A 23,105-nucleotide genomic window follows, 5' to 3' on the forward strand; every position below is an offset into this window, starting at 1 on the left:
CGTCACGAGCCTGCTGCCTCAAGGCACGGCTTTCCCCACTGCCTTTCGCTTCAAGTGAAAAGCAAAACCAAAGCAGTGCATTAGGGAGATCCCTGCTGGTGTCCGTCCCCCCCCGCCCCCCAGTTTCCATTCCAGATGGGGCTGGTTTACTCTCAGCAGTCGGCCCATACGCTCTTGCGCTCCCAAGTTCAAAGGCGTTGCAGGACAAGTCTGAGCGTTAATAACCGGGCAGAGTTCTGCACCGGTGGCAGACAGGCTGGGCTTGCTCACATTGCCCGGTTTGCCGAGGTCTGCACCTCCACCCGCACCGTGAAAACAGCTCTGCAATAGGAGGAGCATGCGAATGCAGTCGTGTGCACGTTAGTTTTAAGCTTTTTTGAGGAATGCGAGACTCCAGCCCTGGCAGCAGCTCTCCTGGCGTTCAGCAGTCAGGGACTTCTCACTGCACCTCCCCGAACGCCCCGAGCGTTTCCCTCCGATCCCCCCAAACGACCCAGCCCCAGCGCCCGCCCCAGACACCTTCAGTAGCCACAGCCTGCGATCAAGGCTGGGGGCACGGCAGCGTGCAGCACTCCTCCTGAAAGTCGCTTCTCGGGGATAAGGCAGGCAGGAAGAGACAGAGACCGATGACAGCTACTGCCCAGGAAACGGCTGTCCCAAAGCAGAAGGAAAGCGCTGCGAGAGGAGCAGCAGCACTCCAGGTAACAGCTCTGGCATGCTGCAGTCTGGCAATCTCACGGCGTACGCTTCAGGGTTCCTCTGCAGCGCAGACCCCTTCTGAGACACACATCCTCGCTACAGCCCACCCGTGCTGGGCACGCGCGGCAGCCATCCCCCATCCCCACGCGGGCCCGGCACCTTCCCTCAGCTCACCTGCGGCAGGACGCTGCCCGCCACCTCCCCCGGCCATGCCAAGGCACCCTCCTCATCTCACGGCTGCGGCAGTGCCGGGTAACTCGGCAGGCACTGGGGGATGAGAATACTTACCCTCGCTGTCCCACGAGCTCACCACATCCACAGAGAAGTCAGGCGCTGAATAAAACCGATTCCCAGACGCACCAGCGACCACACGACAGCCTCCCGCTCGTGTGCACGGACTCATTAAGACACAGCTCGCAGTCTGCCTCGCCACGGAACCAGTGCAAGTGATGTGTGCTCCCCCCTTACACCCACACTTTCACTAGGGGTGTCAAAGCTGGCAGGATTTTTTGATCTGCAGGCTCCACGTGGAAGGCGGCTTTGCAGTAGCTCTGCAACGCAGCCTTACTCATGTAGTTACCAGAAGTTGAGAGTTGTATTTTGGGTTAGTATTTCAACCCCGGGATTTGTTTGCATCCTCACTGCCACCTCCACACTGACCCAGGACCTCCATGCTCAAGGTCACAGCTCAGACGTGCCATGGTCAGACAGCATGGCAGGGGAGGATGCGCTTCCACATCAAACAGCTTTTACCAGCGGTCCGTAAGTGATCTGCAGAGCAGCTGCCCCTCTTTGCATCTTCAAGTCTGACACAAAGGCAAACAGAAAAGGAACTGCTGTACGAAAAAACACGTAAGTAGCAAAGGCCATCTTGTCATGGAATCACAGAATCCCAGACTGGTTTGGGTGGGAAAGGACCTCGCAGCCCATCCAGTCCCACCCCCTGCCATGGGCAGGGACACCCTCCACCAGCCCAGGTTGCCCAAAGCCCCATCCAACCTGGCCTTGAACCCTGCCAGGGAGCCAGGGGCAGCCACAGCTTCTCTGGGCACCCTGTGCCAGGGCCTCAGCACCCTCACAGGGAAGGATTTCTGCCTCACATCCCATCTAAACCCACCCAACATACTTCCCTCCTGCCCTGCAAGTGCCCCGCAATCTCACCGAGCCAGACAGATCTCCAGGTGCTTTCTTAGGAGAAAGGACAGAAGGAAGTCTTTTCCTTGTCCTCCATACAAGACAACAGAAATCCTGCAGTTTGTCAAGTACAAATCCCAAACACCAACCGGGCATGCACTAATTCACACTGCTGAACTGAAAGACCGCAGTAAAACCCATCCCATATCTGATTTACCTTCACTCCACCCAGCAAAGAACACAGAAGTACAACAAAGCTCCCTCACCTCTCAGTGTTACGATGACCTTTGTAGCAACGTCTCACGGGTGAAGATCAAACAGCTCAAGCATGCTTCTCTGCAGCTACGGGCAAGCTCGCACCCTCAAGCAGTGAGCCAACAAACCAAGGCAGCCTCGGCCCATGCTGAACTGTCCACAAAGAAGCACCAGCACGAACCCAGCTCACCACCTCTCCTGCAGCGCACCCAGCAAGCCGAGGGGTTCACCGCTCCCTGCCAACATCAAAGACACTTCAACAGCCGCACAACTACCCAGAGCCAAGACTCTGCGCAGAGGGGACAGCCACGCAGCCCAACTCCAGTCCTCACACTTGTTTTCGATTCTGAAGTCCAGGCCACAGCCCAGCAGGGACAGCCACCACTGCTGGAGCAAACCCAAGGCCACTTTCCTAGCCAGAGCTTAGCAGAAAGTGAGAACTTTGTTAGCCTACGCCCTCTTCTCGCACTGCCTTTTTTCACTGCTGTCAAGGCATTTCACCCATGAAAATAACACAAGGCAAATAAACTACACCCAGATCGGTCTCTGGGAAGGCAGCAAAGCACTGCCCCCACCTCCGCACGAGGCCACTCGCACTGCCAGCTACACAGAGAGTCTGCAAGAGGTTGGGTTTTTTTCTGCAAAGTACCAGCTCTGCAATTGTGTTTTCTGCGTCTAGCAGCTGGTTCCAAGGCTTGGTCTCCAGCCCGGCACACAGACATCTCCCACCTTTAAGGCTGGTCTGGTGTCAGTCCGAGGCAAACGTTTCACTTGGACTTGGGTCAGACATCCAAGATGACAGAACCCCATTTTTGTGCTCTCCATACCCAATCTGGCAACCACCCTGGCAAGAGGATTCTGGCTGGGCATCAGAGACAAATCAGTACCTCAAGTCACCTGCACAGAACCTAATCTATACCTATTGCCAAAGAAAGGTATTTAAAAAAGGCAAAACCGCACTATTTTGTCATCCATCTACTTCTGCATATTGACTGATCTTCAACATATGGAACACAGAACACCCGAGTGCATTTTCTCCTGGCTCTTCCACGCTCTAGGTAAACTGCCACATGGGGCTTCCCATAAAGTCCAACAGGCAAATAGCATCATCAGTAGGACAATGACCAAACTTTTAGAACTCCTCCCTGAAAGCCTCCCAGTAAGGGCAAATAAACCATTTTCCCCAGTCAGGTTACACCCCCAGCACGACTATTACGCTTGGCCTTTCTAGCGCAGCACCACCTGCATCAGGGTGCTCGGTGCTCGCTCAGACACACCCAGCCTGGCCAGGAGGCTGTTTCCCAGCAAAGGCAGACCAGAACAGGAGTACAAAATGAACTTACATGGCCCTTGTGATGATTTTTAGAAAAAAAAAAAAGCAGGTTAGCAAATGCTGGAAGGGTCAGCTTTAGGCATATGTCCTGCGTTTATTAAAACAAGAGGCGTGGCTATGCAAACCAATCTCCATGGGCAGAGAGTCATTACAGGCAAGAGCGGTCTCAACTCCTCGAACTGCAAACACCATATATTCACACTGACTTCTGACGTTTCAGAAGAATTTACGTCCTTTCCCGCACAGCTAACACTTGCATTTATTAATGTCTTATTTCCTCCCAGCATCAGTGGCATTCCATCTGTAAGATGAACTTTCATGCTCAAACCTTGCCATCATTACATTCAAAAGCCAATTTGCACCACGTGCTTCTCTCTGTCTCCAACTTTTTCAAATAGTTCAGATTTTAAAAGGTCTAGTCCTCCAGATCTGGCATGACAGCAAAAGTAGCAAGCAAGAGGACAGAAAATGTTACTAAATAGTAAGCTCATCAATTTTAAGTGAAGTTACTCAGGAGATATTCTCCCACGGCAAAGTCCATTCTGGCAATGGAAATGCCTGGGCACCATCGCCACAGGCACACTGGACCACTCGGGGCAGAACCTAGATGAGACACTATTAATCTAATATTTCATCTCCATGTATTTTCATGACATTTTTAAAAGAGCATGAAAATAAACCTTTATTTCAGTTAACACCCACCAATATTAGAGATATATGTTCACAGTTTTAGTTCTTGACACAAATGGACTGAAAGAGGCAAATTTACATCTATCAGAACAGCAGACGGACCAATTGTAAGTACAAGCTGTCTTGAAAATCGTACGTGACATGGCATCGGGAAACTGCTCTACGCTCTAAAGCAGGAGAAGGGGAAGCTTCTGACCAAGTCGGGCTAGCAGGGCCCCAAACAACTAACCAGCTGGCCCAGAAGTAATCTGGAAAAAAAGCTGAGTGGCAACCGAAACAGCAAATATACAGTTTGGAGAAGGGCAGGAAGGTTTATGTTACAGAGAAAGCTTTTCCGCAAGTGTTTCTGCACATCAAGGCATTTGTTTAATTGTATTATCCAAGGTGCCTCTAACACTGGAACTGCAACACATTCTACCAAGCCACAACGGGAGAGGGAAGAGGAACAACTCGGTGCTCGATGTCCAAGAGCCCCCCTGAGCACCTGTGTAAGATCTGCTCAGAGTCAGGAGAAATGAACCGAGAGATTTTACCATCCACTGTTTGAAAACTTGCCTCCTTCTCACAGCCTGGTTCTTTAAACTATAGGTGAATGCACTAAAAAGTCTAATCCAATGATATTAACAGTGGTTTACAACAAAAACTTTTGTAGAAAATAGTTCAGATAAAGCAAGCCAGCTAAACACCACAGTTAAGGAGTCTGATATCTCATATTCAAAGGTCTCCAATACTTTTTGCCTGTCCTGTACAGCTTTTAAAAAAATAGGGCGTTACCTTTTGTTTTCTATCTACCTAGTTAAGAAACTACAAATATAAGCTGTCCAAAGTGTAAAACGTTAAATAAAATGAGAAACCTGTTTCTAGTCTCCTAACAAATGCTGCAGATAAAAACCCTAAGAAACCCTCTTTATTAAGTCGTTCTCTCAACTCCTTTCATGTGCTGAAGTGGTAATCCTGTTCAGAGAGATTAAATTAAACCTACAGCAAATTTCTACAGGGGTAGAAAGGGTTTCTTACAATCGCGCTCTGAAAAACATTCATTTGTCAGCCAGCAATCAGATCTCGAACGCTGCACAAATCCAGAACAAAATTTTGACGGAGAGGTTAAGTACTGGGGCTTTGTTTTGCATCTTTTTGTTGGATGGCGCACAGATTGCAATGTCCCCGTCTCAAACAGCAAGCCAAAACTCCCTCCTGCCAGACCCAGCCGGGTCCGCGGTTTCTTCTGAAACTGCGGCTGTCAGAGCAGTGCTGTGAATACATCAGGTACTGATGTATTTTGTCAACAGGCCGTGCTGCTAAATTCCACGTCCCGGCCGGAGTCCAGGCGGACTACCGGAGCAACAGCTGCCACCTTCCCCCAGCTCCAACAACGGGACAGGTCACTCCCATCTACAGGGTAGCCTCTCAAAGAAAAAACATAGGGTAATTTTTAAAAACTTTTTTTTTTTTTTTGCCAACAAAGCATCTTGTTCTGTTGAAGGGAGGAGGAGGGAATAAAGGTAAAAAGGGTGAGTGAAAGGTGTAATACATTAATTTTAAAAAACTGTTTAGACCAATTATCCACACATCATTTCTGGATCAATACACAGGTATTTTAACTATAAACCAATGTGCTTTGAATCTTTCTTCAAGTATCTGGTATCAATTTTGTATAAAGATTTTGCGTAAACAAACTACCAAACATAGATGAAAAATGACTGTTTTTCCAAGTCTGAAATTAGGCATTAAAACTAAAGTACTCCAGGAGTTAGTATTCCATACAGCACTAACAGTCTGCCAAATTAAAATTTCACATATTCCAAAAGACCATGGGCTGATAAAAATCTGCTAAACAGGAATTAAGGAAACGGAAATAGTGTGCAATAATTAAAACCCAGTTTGTAGTTCAGGGAAAATGTTTAAAATCCTGAATTAAAAAAAAAAACCCACAAATGAAGTGAAAGCTTTTAACTGGTACACACTGTTCACACCTATATTTCAAGTTTGGAAACGCATATTTTCAAGCAGCAATACAAAAAAGTATCCATGAAGAATGCATAATCTCTGAAAAAATTATGAAAACATCCCTGCTACCATTACATTTCTAAATACAAAACTGACTACCATATTGTTGCTTCTGTGTAGCGAGAGAAGTTCATTTTCAAAACAGATAAAATTCAGTCTTTAGGTGTGAATGGTATGAATGACAGTCTTTTTTTTTTTTTTAAATTTCTTAGTTGTTTAGGATCCTTAAGCATGCAAGCCTCGGAGAGGAAGGCCCGACGAGGGCAGGGTTGGCTTATGACATCCAGTTTAGGACAGAGCTGGGAAAGCCTCTGGGTCATCTACATCAGGAGCAGAAGCACTTGACTGAAAGAGAAACATCAGAAAGTTATTAACTTCAGCAGCATTGAGCCCTACTGCCTTTCTAATTCACACATTACCAAGTCCTTTCGTTCGCCAGGCAAACACAGCTCAGCACGCCGCCCATCTGCGGGCACACGCTGGGGTGCAGCCAGTGGCACGGGGACAAGGTTGAGCCTCTGTCCCTGCGCAGACAGGCTGGGCAGCACTCACACGGAGCAGCTGCTGGCAGGGGGGCTCCCCGCACCCCAAATGGGGGTTGATTCTTTATTTTTAAAAACTACTTTAGCCTGAGCCCTATTCCATAGGGAAATGCCGGGTTTCAAAAAGGAACACACTACTGTGGAATAAGCAGTCTAGTGCTGGACAAATTAGTACGAGAGCAACTTTCCCCCCCCATGATAAGCCACACTTTTTTTTATTCCAAGAACTGGGAAGTCTCCTATACTACTCCTTGAAACAAAGCGATCTGAAGAGACATTACAGGCAAACAGACAGACCATGTTTGCATAGGATTATCACACAAGGTTACATCCCTTCTCCATTCTTAAAGAGATCCCTGCATGTGGACTTAAGCAATTCTACTAGCACATAACCATCAATTCTTACCAAAGGACATCACTGAAGTGTTACAGAAAAGGCCTGTTTGTAACACAAACTAAGTTTCACATATTTAATTCTTCCCTGGTCACAAACTAGATGCGATAAAAAGCTTTTTGTGCAAACCTAGCCCTAGAAATTCATACACATTAACCAAGAACCTCCTCAGTACTTCCCTAACAGGGCTTTTTAAAAGGCTCTGTACTACATGTAAAAAAACAGTGCTGCAATGAAATGCAGAAATTAAGTATTTTAGAATACTCTTCCCTTTGTGTATGATGGATGTGGAAGAGAAGAGTAGGAAGAGCCAGGATAGTGGAATTTCCTGTAAACATATTCATTTATCAAGAGAAACATCTACTTAAACCATTCCAAGTAAAAGTTGTATCAACATCTACAGGCAAGACTAAGACACTGCAGAAGGACCCAGCTCACAAACTACAGAGTTAACAAGTAACAGCAGGATCTGAAGCCTCCAGCCTTAGCATCTCCAGTTGCTCATTCTACAAAAGCAGAACAGGAGCCAAAAGAGGAGAGGAGTCGTGGTCCCTGCAACAGGAGGGCCTTGTTCACAGGTAACATAAGTGCCAGAGATCACCAACCTGGTTGGGTGTGTGGATCACGTCAAACTCCTTAACCAACTGGAAGGAAATAAACAAAGTCAGCATAAAATAAGCTGCAGAAAATTTTTAGCTACTTTATGACAACATTCTTGAAGAAGCAAGATGTCGTATTACTGACAACTGAGAGCAGATACCACCACCATTTAATTTCAATTCCTTAAAATTTTCTTGTATCAGTATCAGGAGAGTTTTCCAACTAGTAAGCCTAAAACTCAAAGTGCTCCAGTGTAAAAAAGAAAACAAAGTCAGTGTCCTATATGAGACAAAAATAAGAAGTCTGGTCTATATGAAGACTGAACTCATGTTCTAGCAAGTAATAATTTGATTAGATGCATTTATGCCAAATAAATGATCCATATTAAATCAAATCTTTACTGTAGCTACGCTATGGTACTTCAAGTTTACATGTTTTCTCCCTAACCCCATTCAGTACTCCTGAGCGTTTCCGTAGGGCTTTAGGACTAGAGGAGGAAAAAAATTACTGCAGATTAGGAAAAAAACCCCAAACAGTAAGAGTCATATTTCTATATGAAACTAAATTCCTCAAATTCAAGATACACAGCCGTAAACCCAGTCTCTCACCCCCAACAGGTCACGATATAGATATTTTCAGACACAGTCAGGATGGTGAAACTGCTCTAACACTTGTGGTTCCGCTCTGGCACAAACAGAAGCGTCTCATAGTGCATTCAGATCTGCCCATACTGAAGAGTCATTTTTGCGGGTTTAGATACAACCTTCAAAGACAGACACTTTTTTTTTTTTTTAAACCAAACTACTGCCCACCCTTTTTTTTGTGTGTTTAGTAAGAACACTGCTAACACGCATCCTTTTGTCCTAACAGTAACCTAGTTTCAAGTAAACTTCTAAGAATAGACACTTCACTTGGTTTTAAAATGTGGTGTTTGATGTCAGAGCAAATTCCTCAGAAATAAGGAAGACACCTAGAATTATCTGTATGAAAACCGTAGTAACAACTGAAACTAAACTCCTTCATAGATGAAAGCTGTAGCTACTTACCTTGTCAGTTCTGCCTCCACGGCTGGCCCTGCCACCACGCCCTCGGCCACCCCGTCCCCCTCTGCCACCACGTCCGGGGCGGCCGAGGTCTCCAAAGTTGATCTCCAGCTGGGATGTAATATCATTTGCTGGCTTGCGGAAGTGATGATCCATTACAGAGTCCTCAGCATGAGCCTGAAATGAGCATTTCTCCGTAAGTAAGAAAAATCACCAAAGAAACCTTTTCGGCCGTAACTGCACTCTTACCACACCACAGCATGCGTGTTCACCTCCAAATGCACTCCCAAATTGGTGATTGATTACCTTGATTGATCCAGGTTAAAAGATAGTGCAGGAATTGTTAGGAATCAAGTTATACCGCTTGTGCAGATGACAAACCCAGATATAGGTAATCAAATAATCGTTTGAGCAAACAAAGGTATTTCGCATTTCCAGGATAATTCAGGGAAGCTCTGGAGTTCCTTCAGAGGAACACGTTTAGGCTTATCTGAGACCAAACTATCACCAAGCCATTCTAGCACTTCTCACTTCGTATCCTGAGAAATCTTCAGGTTCTATCAATTAATTTCATTCTTTTTAAATACTTACTTGGTAACCCATCTTTATTTTGCTCAATGAGTACTTTACACTTTCTCATTTGCTTAGCCCTGTATAAATATTTAAAACAAGGGAGATGGTAAGAATCCCTTACTGGTTTGTATTTGCTATAATAAACAGCAAATGAGGCATAAACAGTTCAAACACAAGGTAAGTGAAGTCGCTAAAACATTAATGCTGAAAGAGAGAACCAGTCTCACCAGTTACACTGAAAAACGTGACTCTCACCACCTCTGCCATGCTACATTATCTTACAGCTGGTGGGTTCCCAGTGCATTCAGTGAGAAACCTGAGCCTCAAGGAGCGAGCTATACACCAAAGACTTATGTCTAACACCATAAATGCTACTATTCAGCACATGTGACTATTTGAAATTATTACACACTGAACACAGAAAGACCGAGTGTTTTCAAGTAATTATTTTTCCCATTTTGTACAAGTAATTTTTCCATGTGGTAAATCAGGTTTTGGCACCTATGACGACACACAAAATGTAAAACTGGATCAGACCAAGGGTTTATCTAGTCCAGCACTCTGCCTATTACATGGCTCAGTCGTCATGTTCTGGAAACATGACAACACGCAATGCTTGCTTTTCCCATAAGCTCCTAACTTGATAATTGCTGCGCCAGTTTTTTCCTACAGAAGTGCCATGTGCAAGCTTGAGCTTCTTGACTCTAACTTACTTTTCTTGTGGTGTAGTTACACAATATGCAGACTTTCAAAGGCAAACATACTGTGCAATTAAGCCCTATACCCTTTAATTACCGTTTGTGGATCCTTCACAAGGCAGTCAACGGATAGACGGAGGTCTGCAGTCAAAAGGCTGAAAGTTGCTTTCAGGGATTCCTTGAGTCAGTCACAAGCCCCATAATGTCCAGAGCCATAAAGAGCCTTCTCCCCCACCAATTAATTACATCTTTCCATGCTCAGCTGTAAGTTTGGCCTCCACAACATCCCACAGTGGAGGGCACTGCAACTTAATTAGGCACAAAGAGAAATACCCCTCCATGCTGCTTTACCTCAAATGTATTTCACGGGGATCTATTCCATGTAACAACTGGTCCTCATCCCACTCCTGATTTTATAGATTTGAACTGTACACCCTTCCCTCAGAGATCTCTTTTCCAAACTTAGCAAGTTGGCCTAAGTAGTTATTTTTCAGAGAAAAGTCACTCCAGATCTCAGCCTGACATAGCAGTACTCAAATGTACACCAACAATTTGTAAAACAGTACACAATACCTTTTGTTACGGTTTGGATTCCTTTCTTACCACTTAATATTTTACCTACAGTTTTGATCGCTACCGGGTACTGAGATGGTATTTTCAACTTACTGGCAGTTGTATGACATTCTCTTTTGTGAGAGGTAGTACCAGTGGCTTTCTACAATAATTCCATGCATTTCCTTCCTTACACTGTTATTGCTTAAAAAAGAAACACTACAGTCAACTAAAACATTGTATCTTCACAATTAACTTTGCTTTAACCACTAAACCCCACAAATAGCAAATTCCATATGTAATCTGATGATTTCTTGATCCAAAATAATTGGACCTAACTTAAAACACCAAGAGAAGACTTGGCATATTCTCCTCATCCTTTTCTATCACTTAGGTGACAAAAGACAGTCATAGACATATCGTACAAATTGCTTATTCTGAATAATCTTTGGAAGAATTTAACTCATATGTATTGGCAACTCTTGATAGTGCCCTGATCTAATAACTGATGCTTCCTGAAGGCATTGCTGTGCTTATGGGTCTTGGGGAAGGCTGTCAAAAATTAAGAACAAGCTACTAACAGAGAGCAGGCCAAAGCAGACAGTGAGATATGGAAAAACAACAGCAAAAAATAAAAAGACTCATGATAGAAGCATTTATGATAGGGTTTGAATTCAGCTCAATTAGGAGCAAGGGTACTAATTATGAAGGGTCTTACATGGTGCACAGTTAGACAACAGGCATGGACAGAAGAGCTCCATATTGTATCTACTTGTATTCTCTATTTTTTGTGATTTCTTAATATCCAGACCTTCATTTCAGAAGGGGCTCATATCAAAACACAGGTATTACCAGTTAGATATAAAGGATCAGTACCTCATTTGACTCCAGCAGACTCCCTTGCATTTCTGTCATCGCCTTTGTCTGATGAAAGTTGCGTGTCCACACCAAAGTGACAAAAGGAACAAAGGGAGAAAACAAAAGGAAGAAATGAGACTCAACTACATACAGAAACAACAGGTAATAAGGTCACATGAACTTGCCGGATACAGATGTCACTGAGCACATGAAGCAGCAAAAGGATGAGATCAACAGCTGTGCAAGCATCCAGAAAGACTAGAGGGATGGACTGTACCACAGGCGTGGAGACAAGAGAAATCTCAGATCGATACCACAAAAGTTTAACACAAGCTGCTGGAAACTCTAGTAGAGATCACACATGCAGGCTGATCTCTAGGACCTCAATACATCAGGCACACCGCGTACAGAACTAGACAAGTAAGAGGGTGGGATGTTTCAAGTTACTTTAATGAGAAAAGGTTTCTGCACAGCCTCAATTCAAGAGTCATTCCTCCAAATTTTGAGAAGATGAAGTATTATTTCCAAAACATATTTCTCAGTCTCCCACTGCAACCTCCTCTAAGGAAGCAATTAGATTAGCAAGAAAGCTTGAAGGCACAGGAAAGAGGCACGGCACAGCAGATACAGAGTAAGAACTATTCTACTAGTGTTTAATCTTTCCAGGAGACTTGCATCCAACTTTCTGAACAAATTTTAAGATCTCTCCACAATGTAACTCCCTCCCATTTTTTGCTCAGCTGCACCAGCAGAACTTAAAAAGAGTCAGGCCACTAAACCAGCCTGCAGAGAAGGAAAAAAGAGGATCTCCATTTTATGGCATGACCCAATCTCCTGGAAAGAGTCTCTAATATTAGACTAGGGCTGCCAATACACATGGATTTCATATTAAACCAGCAAGAATCTGAGAGAGTATTAAGAGTTCACGTTATACAAAGCATCACTCTCCAGTTACTGCATGGCAAACGCGAAAAAGAAGAAAGACCTTAGACAGGGCCAAGTGCCTCACCCCTCAGTGAATAGAGCGAGGAGGAGGAGGACAGCTCTTCCACAAGACTAAGGCAGATGAACAGCACTACAGCCTCATAATCCCTTTTCTCACAGACTCCTGGGCTTTCATTCTCCCAGTAGTTCTCAAGCTACAGGAATGAGGGTGGTCATCACAATGCTTCAATCCAAATTTCTGAGAAAATCTACTGGTGCAGGTTGTGATTTTTCAGCCATAAGAGTACAGAAGATCTGGGGCTGAAACCCAGAATTTACCTACAAACCAAGTCACTTCCACACATCAACTCCCTTCTTATCAGTAAGAATCACAGAAAGCTTACAGCAACCTTAATTTCATGACTCATAAGTACATCCAGGAGGACAAACAGAAAAAGAACAGCAGGTGATCAGTAGGTTTTGTTCATTGCTTCTACATATTCCACCTTCTAACCCTGCTCACAGAGTGCCACAGTGAAAGCTTTCCTTACACCTGTATTATAGAGCTCTTCTGCTATAATGCTTTGTAAAAAAACCAACCCCATGCCGCCTCCCACAGGATCAGTGAACAATGAAAACTGAAATGGGGAGAGACGTCTACTGGACATGCAATAAAAGCAGGCTAAAAGCATCTATGTTTAAAGGCAGTTCTGTTAATATCTCACTTCTGTGCTTATACAGCAAGGAGCTGTTAACTTCTTATGTGATAGTGTTAAAAATATCTGACTCACTTCTTTGACAAGACGTTAACCAAATGCACCTCTCAAACAGAAGAATCTACTAATTATGTCAGTTCTTCCATGAAAGTAATTTGATTAATTATTGTTCTTATTTGGGTTTTTCTGAGTTAACTACTGATTCATTTTTCAAATGGAAAGTACAGTATGGATCTTCCTAGCTTCTAAATTACTCGAGTACCACCATCATATTATACCATCATGCATGCAGATATGTTAAAAAAAGACTGTCTTCAGCTGACTAAATATCAAATAAATCTGCTTTAGAGAAACTGGGGCTAGGGGGTATTTCTTGACACACTTGCAGGACTACAGGTCTAGTAAATCCTGGTAAAGTACATAAATACTTCTGTTTAAATATACTCTGTTAATATACAGCGACGTTAAGTTTAACACAGTTTCCCTTTTCTACACAAGCCAGAGAAAGCAGTATTTAATAAATACTTCAAACACTGAACAGCTTAAGGTAAACAGATATGCAATCATTTAAAGAAGTGAACTATCTTACATGGCAAGAAAATAGCATGATTGTGGCAAAGTCAAACTCATTCTGAGTTCAGGGAGATGAGAAATGGAGTTTTCATTGGAAAGTACTAAATAGTACCTCCCCATCTGTCTCCCCAGTGTACAAGAAAAAACTGACAAGGTATGAAAAAGCAGAAATACACATTAGAAGACCAAACAGCCTATTACATGCTATTTAGTTACTTCAAAGGGAGCCAGAACCATCTGGTATACAAAGTTGCAGACCACGGATTAACAGTGGGCCACTTAAGGTATTGCAGTGTTAAAAACAAAGATTAATAACAAAGATTAATGCAGCCCTGCACTAGAAAACACAGCTCTCGGCACCTCCCTCCCCTTCTGAAGTAAAACATTATGTGTCTCCTTGCCACTCTCACTATCTTCAAACAGAATAATTAAAATTTTGCAATGACCAAAATGCGTATGCTTGAGAAACTACAATTTTAAAATAATTCCACAGCAACTATGTTGAATATCACTGAAGCATACAAATGTATTTCATCTGGTTTCTCAAGAGCTTCAAGGACACTTGCCTATATAATATTACAAGATGCCTACATTACAAACTTAAGATACACAGCTTAGGTATATTACAGTGTCTGAGGCATGACCAGTATTTCTCCAATCTCACATTGTGCTTAGGAAGCACCATAAATCTGTGTACTGTGGAAGACTAACAGATGGTAAATAACATAAGCTTCCTTTAAAGAAAAGCAAATAAATTTGATCCTGACAAACTTTTTCTGAAATGCTCACCAAGTGATAGTCCTTACTTACAAAGTCACCTGCCCAGATGCAGCAGTACTCACAGTCTTATCTCTAGATTATATCACAGTATACACCAACCCAAGGGTTCAGATCCACTGCTAAAACTAACCACAGTAAGAAATGGCTACTTACGCTACTGCATAACTTCAGTTTTATTAAGAGAAACGTTGTCCCACTTTATAAACTTTTAGCTACAGGTCAGTGTCTCAAAGAATGGAGCTTCTACTCCAAGAAGCATGTATCAATAGAAAAACCTATACAATTTGGGATGCTAACAAATATTGAAAAATCACTTTACCTCCTCGCTCTTTGACTTGTGAAGAACAAATCCTTTTTTCCATTGCCCATCAGCACCCTCATTTGGTTTACGGATGTTGAACTCAACTTTTGCACGATCCTTACTTTGAATAGCTTTCCACTCGTCCAGGGTCATTTCCTTAGGACCTTCTTCCTTAACTTCTTCAACCTCATTCTCTCTGTAGTAAATGCATGAATATTATGATCATGACTCACATTCTAGATATTACAAATTCAAACCCAGTTGTTTATCAACACCAGATCATAAAAATATTTCACAAGTATTTAGCAGTTAAGAGGTGTATACAAAACCCCCTCAGTTCCACCACTCAGAAAGCACAAAAGAAAACTCATTTCCTTTAGCCAGAGTGCCAAAAAAGCCCAAAACAACAAATCCACAGCAAGACACCTTTAAGAAACTAAATGGTGAGCACAGCACAGCAAAACATTAACATTAATACTGACCCACGTCACCTATTCTCCACATTAACAACAATTTTCTTTACAAATATGAAAGCCTAACTTCTGCAATGGACTTGTTTGGAGCTTCCCCCTCCCCCTTTTGAGACATCTCTCTCCCAAAAGTTCAAGTTAAGGCAATGAGAGAGAGCTTGTTCTTACCACAATTTTCAAGCTTGTTAATTAAAAAACAAACAAACAAAAAAACCCTCCAGAATTGAATCAGCTTTGGACAGTCTGCTTCCTTTATTGAACCAAAGGCAATTATTAACTTCCCAGCTAACTGAAACGATTTTTACTTTCAGCTAACTTGAAAAAACAACAGCATACAACTTAGTTGTGTGATGTATCACCTCACTGTAAGTCTCTGGTGCCTCTACCTTCTGCCAAAGAGCTATTTTTAAGTAAAACACACAACCGCTGTGCTCAATAACGGATCATGTTCCAACTACATAGGCAGTCATTCCTCTTGTCATTCCCCAGTGTGTTTATGCAACTGAATTTCTGATTTATAGAAAACTAGTAGCATGTATGTGCAGCAAAAAGATCATGAAAGCCTCAACTTAAGAGGTCTTCATCTTGTAGCCACTAATTTTGATCTAATAATGCAGAGGCTTTATGTCAAAATTACTGTATTTCAATTTTTTCTTGTTCTGTAGGACAGAATGATTTTTGACAGGTATATTCAGAAGTATTTTTTTTTTGTTCAAGGTAAAGATATTACCCTTTGGCATTCTGCACATTTTACTGCAGTAAAATACCCTACAGTTCTGCTGAAAGATTTAGGTTAGAGGTCTACACCAAACTAGCCAACTCGGAAACTAACCCACATAAAGGTGCTTTTCTATAAAGATAACTGATGGATTACAACAGATGGTGTTATGCTTGAAACTGAGAAGAGTACACATTTTCTGCAGATTTGAGGAAGGACATAAATTTAACATATCCAGATATCCAAAACTTTTTTTTTTTAAAAAGACTAGGTAGCTTGCATTTTCTGACCAATGCTCAAGCTGCAATTCCTTTAAAATCCTCATACTACTTCTGCATACAAGACGACCTTAACCTTGGACCACCACAACCTTGGAGAAGTAATAGCATTTAGTCTTTTTTAAAGTAAATCGATTTCTCGTTCTCTACACAGTATTTGTACCCTCTTTACCACTAACCAAATTTATTAATGAGGAAATCAAGCTATAGCAGACTCCAATCATGCAAACAAGTATTTCAAAATTCTATCTTTACTGTTTGCCATTTTCTTTTGGATCCTCCATAAAGCACATTCCTCATTAAAATACAACATTTTATTGTACGACGCTACCATAAAAATTTGTATCATGTTTTTACATCAACTGTAAGTATCACTGCTGCTCCTTCTGCTTCTCTAGTTACCCCATGTCATTCATCCAATCACCGGTTTCTTCTGTAACAAGTGTCCAAGAGGAATGAGAAACAATCACTTAACTGTGAAAATTGCCTGCATACACAGAAGCTGGAGAATGAAAGAGATACAACCTTTCTACAGGCTAGTCACACAGTCTCAACAGTTGTTTTGAAAAACTAAGTTTAAAAAAAGTTGCCTTCCACTGGCAGAACATCTTGACCCTTTGGCTTGGTTGGTCTGCCTAGTTATGAGCACAGATGCTTTTGGATTTGGTACTTCGGAGCTGCAATCCCAAGACCCTAAGCGTATTAGAACTGATTATTAATAACTAAATCTGAAAGTGACCTAAGAGCTTGCATGACACCAGTGAACAGTTTCAAGATACCAATTTTTAATCAGGCAGTTTTTAAAGAGGTAGTCTTTGAGCAGCATTGCGGATCATTTCATATGTACTGAAGAAAAAATAATCCAAGTTTGGCAAAACAGAAGTAGGAATAAATATCAGAGGTTAAAGGCAAAATACTACCTTTGAAGTGATCAAAGAACATTAAGAGGGGTGGTACTCACTTATTTTCAGAATCAGCAGGCGGATGTTCCTCTCCCTCTGGCGTTTCCTCAGTTACAGCTGACTGATCCAATTCACTGCAATTACATAACGTTTGGAGTTTTGCTTTTTAAAAGTTCATCCCTATGTAAAGCTACCTAAGATTAACGACTAAGTTCTATAGGGGATATACACAACCCACTCTTTATAAAAAGAGCTATTTTATTAAGAATTGGTGCTCTGTGCCTTTTAAATTCTATGCTTTCCACCTTACTAATGGTTTTCTCCAACACTTACTAGTGCTTGTTCTGAAAGCCTCCCACTGTACCTTGACACAAAACAGGTATTCAAAATACTGTTTTCAATGTAACGCTTGTAAAAAAGCATGCTTAACCTGATCCAAATTGATAAAATTAAATTGTTCTACTTTTAGTATAAAAGAATTGTTCAAAAACCAGCATGACACCCCCCCCCAATCCAAACTTCCCCAAAATTCTGGTTTTAACTGTGAAACCATCTCTTATGCTACAAGAAATTGCTAGTTTTCTAAATTCTGCAAAGGCTGCTTTAATAGCATAGCAAAAATTATCAAAAAGCAAAGGCAAAAAAGGTAGCTAAATCTTTGTATTTTGCAAGACATAAGAATTAGGATTTATTAACATTCTGCTATCAGTTTTCTGAGCAATTACAGATTACTAACGTTAGCTCGTCTTTGACGGTTCCCCAGTTGTGTGATCCACTGCCACCACGCTTGTCCTCATGCTTTAGGCCGCTGAAATGTGAATGTGAAACAGAACTAACAAAACTGAGTTAACATTATAGTGTCCAGATACAGAAATTCAAAGGCAAATTTGAAAACATTTATTAATTGTAAAGAATAGCCAAAAAAACAATAGAAAAAGTTAAAGACTTACGATCTATCGCTGCCACTATGTCTGTCAAATTCACGTTTGCCACGAGAGTCAAACCCATCTCCTCTACCCATTCCACGGCCGCGACCACGTCCTCTTCCAAGTCCACCACGTCCACGCATAGGTCGGTCAAGAATGGGCCTAGCACAGAACAGTCAAATTGAATATTTCACCTCCAAAAATTTACAGCATGGTTTTTAAGGTTTGCTTTTTCTCTTCTATTTACTTACTTTTCCTTTGATAATTACTGTAACTGTGTTGAGGCTCTAATTTCCATGCCAAATTATTACACTGAAAAAACCCCAAATATACAATGCCTGCGTTTTAGAATCTGAAAATAAAATGCTCAGAAGCGTTACCGTTTGTTTGCATCTTCTGGCATTAAATTCCAAAATTTAGTGTTTGTATTGTGTTACATCACTAGTCGATACTACAATTTCAATTTAAAACTCACACTCATCCAACCAACTTTTAAAAAGGATTTTAACTTTGGCTACTAAAATTTTAATATACTTGAATTCTGGATCCCACATGACACTTGAGACACTTTAAAACTTGCCTAGACATAAGATGGCTTCAGCATCTGAAGTCAGTGCAGCCAAGGTGTAAACACCTACATGGACAAACTTTTATTGGCTTGAAGTCAGCTGTATGGATTTAAGCAACAGCTGTAATAGCAAATAAATCTTATCCTGCAGGCAACAGCTATACTTGAGTTCCATTCCTGACCCATCTGCTATAGATTTAGAGAGAGATAGTGGATACTTTAATGATTCAAACCGTATTTTCAGTTAAGCCAATGGAACTGTTAATGTTAGATCACTCTCAGTCTAAAATGTGAGTCGAATTTGTAAACAAAACCACAGAAAACTGTCATAGTCTGCATGACATATGCTCTTCTTGTAAGTGACAAAAATTGAATCAAAATTAAACTGATTGAATGAAATCAGTTTTGGGTTTTTTTTAAACTTAGTAGCAGAAGGCAGGACAGCCCCTTCTTATCAAAGCTAGGAAAGTTGTCAGGCAAGCCAAAATTCTTACTTATCAACGGAAAACTCTCCTCCTTCGCCTTTCTCATCAGCAGGTTTATCGAAGCGGCGCTCACGAGGAGGTCGTCTCTCCGGTCTCCTGTCAATGGGCTTGCCTTCACCCTGCTGTTGCTGCTGCTGCTGCTGATCAGGCCTCCTGCCAATACGCCTTATCCCTGAAAGATTAGGCAAAACACATCAACGGAATGTGGAGCTGCTCCGGGAGAGATACTGACTCTAACACCATAAAACAATATTGAAGGTAAGCTGGAATTGAAGTTTTTCTTCTAGCCTTGTGACTGGACAATCTAAGAAACTATACCTTTATAAAAAGGTCACTGTAGATCATTTGATTCTTCTTATTCACATTTTTACGCAGCATTTCAATCAAACTGTATTTTGTACAAGCGTACTCTTACAATACTGTAGAAAACAAAACCTGTCAGAGCATACAATATATCAGTAATCCATTTTAAAATGATAGGGTCAACTTTCAAAGAAGGATCAAGAGAAGCGAGATTATTTTTTTTTTCTCTGAAACGTGCTTTTCAGGTAAAACAAGTGGTTTTTATTTTCATGCATACCAAAACAAAGTCAGCATCACCATGCTGGACCCAAGTCCCTATGACAGCCACCCTGCTTCATCCCACTGTGCTTTTCTTGGAAACTTCTTTGGCGAGCAGCACTCCCCAGGGCAGGGTCTGCTCTCCTAGGGCCACCCTTACCCACAGAGGTCTCACTGGCAGCCCAGTGCCAGGTCAGTGGCAAAATGATGCGTTCATCCACACCAATCCTTGCAGTCCCATAGACGCTCCCTGACAAAGACTCACCTTGTCGAGCACTTAAAATAGCTTAAGAATACACTGTGCCACCCAACTGGCTAGCCTTCTTCCCGCCCTCTCTAGGCCTTCGCTAAGTTTTTTTTAAATAGTAGCTCCCCATGGGCATCATCTTCCTCGCTAAGACATCTGAAGGATCTTAAATACAGTTTTCTTTTCCACTCATTGGAAAAGCCTGTTTACTCTTCTTTAGAAAGATCTGAACAAGCACATTACTCCTTTGTTATGCTATCTTTTTGCCAAAATGTTCAGGGGAAAAAAAACACTGAGCAAACCACCCAGGGCTGCCTTAAGAATTGTGAACTATATTTTAAATTAAAAGCTGCCGATTTTTAATTATTTTTTTTAAAGAACTAAGTTCCTGCCTAACAAGCAATGTCATATTTGGGTGGGGCTAAAGAAGTTACAGTTGTAATGATATCCAAGCCAACACACCCAAATGAACAATGTCTTCCTTACCTTACAAGCTGTACTTAACATGAAGTTTGCATGACATACATTGCTTGCTAAGTAATCCTTACTCCCTGAGGAAACACAGGGGTTAAACTCACTAGCATTTACTTTGAATAGGACTCTCGACTAAAGACGACCATTTCATTTTAAGAGGTAAAGCCCAGCAAGGAAAGCAACCAGGCCAGTGTCACATAGGAGGTATGCTGCAGAACTGGAACAAAGAATAATCCAGGTCTTTTGCATTTCAAGTTCAACACCCTGCGCTCAGAAAAACCCGGTTCCTGGTGAAGCCTAACCAAAAATACAAGTTATTTCTATTTCTTAGCATCACAAAGCTTTGAACTGGTAATTCACCAGTCAAATCACCTGCACCTTTACAGAGTAGTGGAATAGTTTTAAACTGCAATACGTTCTCACCCAGGAAACAAAGCACATCGATACTATGGCATCCAATACCTTTATAACGTTAGAACTGCTGTTCTGCACAAAAAATAGAAATTTTCAAACTGGAAAGTGACTTTGTTTACTACAGTGCTCCATACACACTGCTAGAAAAACAGGCCTGACCTTCTCTGTTTCACTACTATAATAAGCCACAAAATACTTTTTTCACAGTGAAATAGTGCTTGTTCTTGAAAATGAATGTGAAAACTGGGAGGTAAACACGGACTGCTAGCCCCACCAAAAGCCTCTGCATTCTCTTGTGTCGGCCAGAGACACTGCCCGTGTTTCAGGTTTAGCTCGCAAGGGACAGCGCCAGAATTCTCTACCTGGCTAGTATTTCCAGAGGACGTTGGCTTAGAAAATTGCCACTTGGGACAAATTACTGCATTCCTCACAAGGAAAAAGCTCTCAAGCATTAATGTACAAAAGATCCGTAAGCAGAGAGTATTGTAACACAGTACCTAACTTCTGCTTCTCACAAGGTGTTTTCAAATAACATTTGGGAAGCCCACTTTCTAAAATAACGATTATATTAAAACTTTTTCTTTCTTATAAAGCGGAGAATTGTTTTGCAACATGCACTGCCGTAAATGCCAAAGTATTAAGATGTTTTCACGTAGCACCGTGCTCTTCTGAACTGCCCGCGTTTCTGAGAAGACCGTTTAAACTGCAATTGGCAAGCGATTTCCTCACCCGCGCGTCAAGTGCTGTCACTACACTTTGAAGCATTTCAAGGATTCCAATTTAATCAGAGACCTGACCAATTCGACATGCGCTGAAGTTTACGTGCGGTACAAGTGCCTGCCACGGGACGACACAAAATTTTGTGCAGGATTTCTCTCTGTCTTCATGCAGAGCTGTGTCCTACTAATTACTTTGCCCACAGCATATCCATTTCACCTAGTTATGCTTTGATTTCTTTTCTTCTTTTTCCCCCCAACAAAGTTTCTTGTATGGGATGTCTTACGGGTTTACACCAGACACGGGTGAGAATTCACACGACCTATTATTGAAATACACTCGTGATTCCTATCACCACCTGTTCCCTAGAAAAACGCCCCGAGTGAATCGCGAAAAGCCCAGGGACCGCCAGATAATCCTGTCAAAGACGTCAGGCCACACAAACCCAATTTAACTTTAGGACGCGTTGCTGGGATTTTCTATTCCACGCTACTCTTCTCCCGCGGGCAGCCCTCCCGCCTCCCACGGCTCCGCCACGCGAGAACAGTATTCGGGCACCGCGGCAGCACCCGGGCACCCCACACACGCCCGCCTCCATTTTGAGCGGGCCGGGCCGTGGGGACACGCCGCCCGCGGCCACGTGCGGCCGGGCAGTACGGCGTGGACGGCCGCCGCTGCTCCCAGAGCTCCTGCTCCCCGGGACCGCGGCTAACGGGCCCCGCGGACGGACCGACGGACGGGCGGCCGGGCGGGCGGCTCCCCAGACGCAGGTGCCCCGGGCGGCTCCCGCTGCCCGCCGGCCCCGCCATGCGCTCCCCCACGTGGGGGCGAGGCCGCCGCCGCCGCCCGCTCGCCGCGGGCACGGGGCTGCCGCCGCAGCCGAGGGCTCGGCCCTGCCCGGGGCCCCCCGCGCCGCGCTCCGGCGCCTTCCCGCCGCCACCGCCTCCTTTGTGCGCGGCGGGACGCGGCCCCAGCGGGGCGAGGGGCGGCCCCTCGGCGGGGCCGGGCCCGGCAGCGCCGCGGCGCTCGGCTCCCTCCCCCGCCGCAGCCCCCCGCGGCCCCGCTCACCCTCCTTCCGCAGCGGCGCGCCGGGCTGGCCGCTGCCCTCCTCCCGGCGGTCGCCGGCGCCCCCGGCGGAGGCGGCGAAGGGGGGCAGCGGGTTCTTGCGCTCCTTCTGGGACTCCCTGCGCAGCTGCTTGGCCGCGCTGCCGACGCCGCCGCCGGCGCCCGCCTGGCCCGGGCCGCCGCCGCCGGCCCCGCCGGAGGAGTTGGTCTGAGCGCCTGCCGGGCCGCCGCGGGCCCCGCCGCCCCCCTGGCTCCCGCCGCCGCCGCCGCTCTCTTTCCTCCGGGTCTCGGCCGCCCGCAGCACCTCGAAGGGGTCGGACTCGTCATCAAAGAGCTGGTCGAAGCGGTTGGTGACGACGCAGCCGAAGCCCTCCTGCAGGTGTCCGGGCATGATGGGCCCCCGTCGGCGGGATCCTGCTCCGATGCTGCCGGACCCCCGCGCCCTGCTCGCTGCCGCACAAGATGGCCGGCCCCGAAGAGACCCGCTTCTCTTCCGGCGCCGGGCACATCCGGGCACCTCACCCCGCGCGGGGCACGACGGGAACGGCAGGCGGCCCGCGCCCGCCGCCGCCCGCGCCCGCCCGTCGAACTACATCTCCCGGCATGCC

At 44.0% G+C, this 23,105-nt stretch overlaps 1 protein-coding gene across 5 annotated transcripts; it reads right to left on the bottom strand.

The window, feature by feature from the left end:
• Positions 1-5,623: 5,623 nt before the first annotated feature.
• On the bottom strand, positions 5,624-23,000 carry SERBP1 (SERPINE1 mRNA binding protein 1). 5 transcript variants are annotated; one of them, XM_054832956.1, is made up of 10 exons: positions 22,501-22,999; positions 19,029-19,191; positions 17,991-18,128; positions 17,777-17,848; positions 17,100-17,174; positions 14,691-14,868; positions 11,397-11,444; positions 8,701-8,874; positions 7,660-7,698; positions 5,624-6,463 (listed from the first exon to the last, which is right to left on the bottom strand). In XM_054832956.1, exons 1-10 carry the CDS (start codon positions 22,886-22,888, stop codon positions 6,407-6,409), a joined length of 1,332 nt encoding a protein of 443 aa, XP_054688931.1. In that variant the 5' UTR covers positions 22,889-22,999; the 3' UTR covers positions 5,624-6,406. The 5 variants fall into 5 exon arrangements, with proteins under 5 accessions (XP_054688931.1, XP_054688930.1, XP_054688934.1 ...); XM_054832955.1 differs by having other exon boundaries at positions 17,777-17,872; XM_054832959.1 differs by lacking the exon at positions 17,777-17,848 and having other exon boundaries at positions 22,501-23,000.
• Positions 23,001-23,105: the final 105 nt, after the last annotated feature.

This window comes from Grus americana, chromosome 8 (assembly GCF_028858705.1).
Source record: "Grus americana isolate bGruAme1 chromosome 8, bGruAme1.mat, whole genome shotgun sequence".
Lineage (NCBI taxonomy): Eukaryota > Metazoa > Chordata > Aves > Gruiformes > Gruidae > Grus > Grus americana.